This window comes from Populus euphratica, unplaced genomic scaffold (genome assembly GCF_000495115.2).
Source record: "Populus euphratica unplaced genomic scaffold, PopEup_1.0 scaffold95.1, whole genome shotgun sequence".
NCBI lineage: Eukaryota > Viridiplantae > Streptophyta > Magnoliopsida > Malpighiales > Salicaceae > Populus > Populus euphratica.
In genome coordinates, this window is record NW_011499885.1 from 1210338 (window position 1) to 1215533 (window position 5196).

Here is a 5196-nt window from a genome sequence, read left to right on the forward strand (position 1 = left end):
GAAGATCACAAGGAGTCTTTCTGGCAACCATTATCATCATAAACATGCAAATTCAATATTATTATTCTTGCCGTATACTATCACACTTCATGACATAAACAAATCAGTACTCCATCATGCTATAGAGTTATTAATTAATCGGTTCCCTTAATACTTTGAATTTCTGAATTTTACACGCCTTTGCAGAGAATTTGGCCCCCAGGTTTCCAAAAGAACTCCTCCCAAGTGCAGTGAATGAAAAACACTTCCTGTGTTGAAATTATATTATAGTGCAGGATATTTTCAAAATATTTTTTATATATTAGCATGTCAAAATCATTGAAAAATATTAATTTGATATTTCTTAAAGAAAATGTATTTTTGAAATGAACCAAAAGCAGAAACTATATTCCTCCCAGACACTCACTATTTGAATCTATGTAAACATCCCTTCCTTGGGGAATCTTTTATGCCTAAGTGAAAATAATTTGATGGGCTGGTAAGAGAATCGATTACATTATTTTAGTGATTAATTAGAGAGTGAATGTAGTTTTCATTGACCTTAGAACTCAACTGATATTTACACTCCCTTCCTTCTGAATGGTTTTAGTTAATTTCTATGTCTTTTTCAAAATAAACAGGATATTCAACATAATATTATTGTCTGATTGGTAGGATTTTAAACCTTCCACGCAAAAGTCACACCTCCTTCGAAAGAAATTCCAATTTTTTAAATGATGGAGTATAACATTAGAACATCTCATGATTAATTGACCTTTTTTTTTGGATAAAAATTACTGGCTTGAATTTGACTTCTCAGTTAGCTCTCACGATAGTGACAGGAGAGTCTAGGTTCGGCTAATGAAGTTGTTTTTCAAACTTAAGTGTCGAGCTCACCTACTTGAGATCGATCCCCTGAAATGGTGATCTTCTTTTTAACTGATGTTGTTTGTTCCAGAGTACAAATGGCTACTTGGAGTACCGTTAACTGAGAAGTCAGCAAAGAGGAGAAGTGCCCTAGCTGTTGTGCCAGTCGCTTTGAAAAAAAGTTGGCATAAATGCTAAAAGGACAGCATCCTCTTGGACTAACTCAATCACTGTAGCAAAAGCTGGCATGCTTTATCGGAAAAATAGTAGATAAAGATAGGACTGCTTCAACTTCATTCCAAGTGGGTGGATTTCTTGTTTGCCGTTTTAGTACATGCCCTGTGAGGTTTAAGAGGGCAGGATCCCTGGCTCGAATTAAGAATCAATTTCCCATATATAAAATGGAAAAGAACAGCTAAATTAAGTAAAGGAAGGGGGGAAGTGGACACTTTCCTTGGAACAGGAGGTGTTTTTGTACATTGCTAATCCGAAAGTCCCTAATGCATATTAAACAACGGCTAAAAAAAATTCGAGTACAAAGGAGAAGAAAAGAAAGGGAGAAAAACATTAAGACACGGGTTAACCTAAAATGGGTCCTTAACATTAAGACACGAGTTAACCTAAATGGCTCCTTAACATTAGCCTTGAAATGGCTTTAAGAAACAGCAGTTGGGATCAGAGACAACGGCTCTTAATTTCCACACCCTTCAATTCTTGTTCCATTGCTTGTGACCAGGGACCCATTTGGGACACTTCGGGCTAAAGTAACAAGACACAGCCCTCGAGTTCAAGAGCTCAACAATTGGTGCAAATTTCACACACCTAGGGGTCTTGTATTGGTTGATTGATGCCCCTAAGCTAATGGCATAGTCCATAAGCTTATCAAAAGTCCCTGGCTCAACGATCTTGATCTCAAGTGGCCCAATTGACTTATCAGACACACGCCCTTGGCGATATACACTATTGAGCGACTCTTCAATGGTCAAGCAACAATCCTCAAAAACCGAGGGAGGAATAGGGGTTGACCCATTGAGGCTAAGCTCCCAAAATAACACATAGTGGCCTGGAATGGTAGTGGTATCTGCGTAGCTAGTGTACTCAGCTAGTGTTGCATCAAATGGGATCAAATGGTTCACAGCTTTCTTAACTGCACTTTGTAGTTCAACCTCATCGGTCTTGTCTGAATCAATGCTCAAGACTACATTTTTCCGGCATATGAAGCTGAACTGGGGTGCCTTGTTCTTGAACCCTACCACTCTTAGCACATCACCAACCCTGTAGCGATAAAGACCTGCAACAACAGTTTTTATTTTATTTTATGTATGTAAGACAAACTATGCAATACATTAAGAGAAGAAAAAGGGTGAGCATTGATTTTAGATAAATTTAATTACCTGCATAGGTTGTGACCACAAGCTCATATTCATGGTCAAGCTTGACATCCACAAGATCAACCAGTTCTTGTTGCTCCTTCTCCTTAAGTGATTTAGGCCTGGAAACTGAGTTAATGACCCCATTATTTCTATTAACAGGTAAGAACTCAAAGTAGGCCATGGTGGGAATGAGGGTGTAAGACACTTCACTTGGCTTGCAAATAGGATTAAGATTGACACCAAAGTAGCACTCAGAGGACGCATACATGGTGCAGACTAAAGGCAGCCCATTGCTGTAGTAATCAAGAGTTGGAATATATTGTGACATGGTGCCTGTCACAATAACATCTACATACTTGGTGTTTGGCCACAACCTTGTTATGATTCCTTGCCAGGATTCTTTGCTGCATTCAGCCTCAATAAAATCGGCAAGTTTTGCATCAGGTTTTAGTATTTTCATGACTGCTTCACGTATCGAAGGATCCGTGATTTGGGGGTCAATTATGCCAGTTCTAATATCATTCGCAAGAAACTTCCAATATTTTTCCAAGAAACGGATTGCTCGAATAAAACCAGAGGCGAAAACAGCCCCAACACGGAGGACTTCTTGGTGCTGGCAAAGGCCACAAAGCATTTGGGAATACATGGATTGGTAAGAGTCAGGGCAAAGAATGGTTTCATTTGGGCTTGTGTAATTAGTGTAAGGGTCATAAGGCCTGTCTTTGAAATGGGTGCTTTTGTAGTAACTAGTGAGAACCGGCCTAGCCACAAGTCCACTAGGTGTCTTAGCCTCAGATTTTATGAACAAAAAGTACATTCCTTTGCCTTTTTCTAGGCCAGGAACAAACTGGTTCATAACAGGCATCAAGAGGCTATATAACAGTGATCTCCTCCCCAGCTCCTCTACAATTGTTGGCATCAACTTTCTCTCCCCTCCTGAGGTCCCAGAGCTGCAAATCAAAACCATACCAATTTAGCCAAACCAGCAAAAAATTGAACACGAGTCTGCTACAAATTACCGGAAAGAAAGAACTACAGATTTGAACGGCCCACTAAGCCAAAACATTAAAAAAATAAAAAAGAGCCTCAAGGTACTAAAAAGCCAAAACTTGCACACACCCACCTTGTCAAAAACTCCGAAATGGGCTTTGAGCAGAGAATTGGCGAGGCATCACCGCTGGCAATACGGTTGATATCAGGCTGGATATCCTCATAATTAATCACGGGCATGACTTTCTTAAAAGTCTCACGGTTAGTTTGGCCATTAAGACCATGCCTTTGCAAATACTCAACATGAGCATTGCGAGAAAGAATTTCTTCAAGAACCTTCTTCTGGACCTCATCAGCGTTTGAGGTCACATCTTCAATGAACTGAAGAGATTCCTTGTTCTTCTCGGCAAGGTTGTAATCAGAGGGTTTCAAAGTGTTTTTTGGTGCCTCAGGCATGATTTTTGAACCTTTGAAAGAGATATACCTCAAAGGCAAGCGTGTGGATGCGTGCTTGAGAGAGAAAAAACACAAGAATCGGAAAAGATGTGTATTGTAGAGAGAAAGCGTGTAGTGGTTGTGTGGGAGAAAAAAGGAGTGGAAGAGTGTATATATAGAGGGAAGAGACATGAAGGTGGTTTTGGTTTTTGTTTTCATTTCTTGGGATCGACAAGTAAATATTTAGTAGAAGCGAGGGTATTGTTGTAAACACGAGCTATTTCCCCTTGGATCATTTACCATCACTGTTCATGTCCGCACGCAGAAGAGTAGGGTTCCCTTGCTTTCGTGGGTCAAATAAAGTGATAGCCTTTCTTCGACTTTTCTGGATATAGTTAAAAGAGAAAGTACTATAAATTATATTTAAAAATTTTATTTAATAATTTAAGTTATTAAATTGAAATAATTTTTTAATATAATATTAAAATTTTAATAATTAAGTATTTATATATTTAAATTTTATTATTTTTATCCATTTAATAAAAATTAAGTATATAATAATATGAATATATTTAGTTTTAAGTTTAAATTTTTTTAATAAAAAGATATATTAAAAAATAATATAAATTATATTTTAAAACTTTACTTAATAATTTAAATTTTTAAATTGAAATAGATTTTTAACAATACCTTCCACATATTGCTAAATATCTAATTAGTAATCTTAATTCTCTTCTAACATAACATGATAATTTCTAGATTGAAAAAATGTTTTATTTTCATGTGCTAATTTTATTTTGATAATTTTAAAAAACAACACTTTGAGATGGATCTTATACTGCTTCTAGATTTGTATTTAATATTAAACTTAACCAATGGGATGATTATATGTAAAAAAATAATAATTATATCAACAAGATGGTCAAATAAATTAATTAAATGGTTCCGTTCTTGCTTTTTTTCTTGTTACAAATAAAATTTTGTTATTATATAAACAAATCTTTAATTAGAAAAACTCAACATTAACTTTAAAAAACAAAAACTAGTCCGAGAACATATTTTATTATTTCACAAATATTTCATTTTAAAATTTTAAAATAATATATATATATATATATATATATATATATTAAAAATAAGTTAATTTTTTAAGAAAGCTAATGCTGAGGTGAGTGTGCTGTGAATGCCGTACACGAAAAACCGGGAACCGTTTAGAATGGACCCCCTCAAGGTGTTTGGAGATCATAAAAGGGAGCCATCTTGACCGGCAACATCCGGTTTTACACGATGGGTTTGATCGGCAGTTCCCTGTAAGACCGCAGTAATTCCACCGGTTATAGGCGTGCTTGTACCACGGGTGTCCTCCAAAATACCGGCAGTCCTTACTTCCATTTCCCGGGTAACAAAAGAACGGCGTTTAATAAACCAATTTAGCGCGATATTTTGAAGTCAAATAAGGTGATGGAGAGATGTGTGTATTTATGTACGGTAAAATAATTGAGAATTTTTCAGCTGGTTGCCTTACTTGAAAAGTTGACACGTGTTCAAATAG

General features: G+C 36.3%; 1 protein-coding gene across 1 annotated transcript; it reads right to left on the minus strand.

Moving 5' to 3' along the window:
- Positions 1-1243: 1243 nt before the first annotated feature.
- On the minus strand, positions 1244-3799 carry LOC105130209 (indole-3-acetic acid-amido synthetase GH3.6-like). The gene is made up of 3 exons (XM_011032613.1): positions 3343-3799; positions 2241-3169; positions 1244-2137 (listed from the first exon to the last, which is right to left on the minus strand). Exons 1-3 carry the CDS (start codon positions 3663-3665, stop codon positions 1554-1556), a joined length of 1836 nt encoding a protein of 611 aa, XP_011030915.1. The 5' UTR covers positions 3666-3799; the 3' UTR covers positions 1244-1553.
- Positions 3800-5196: the final 1397 nt, after the last annotated feature.

What these genes read in the sequence shown, in the direction of transcription:
- LOC105130209 (XM_011032613.1), bottom strand. Translation starts at nt 3,665, where the DNA reads ATGCCTGAGGCACCAAAAAACACTTTGAAACCCTCTGATTACAACCTT. An exon ending in ATTTCGGAGTTTTTGACAAG is followed by an intron (nt 3,170 to 3,342) that starts GTGGGTGTGTGC and finishes TTTGATTTGCAG; the next exon opens with CTCTGGGACCTCAGGAGGGG. An exon ending in TGTGGTCACAACCTATGCAG is followed by an intron (nt 2,138 to 2,240) that starts GTAATTAAATTT and finishes CTGTTGTTGCAG; the next exon opens with GTCTTTATCGCTACAGGGTT.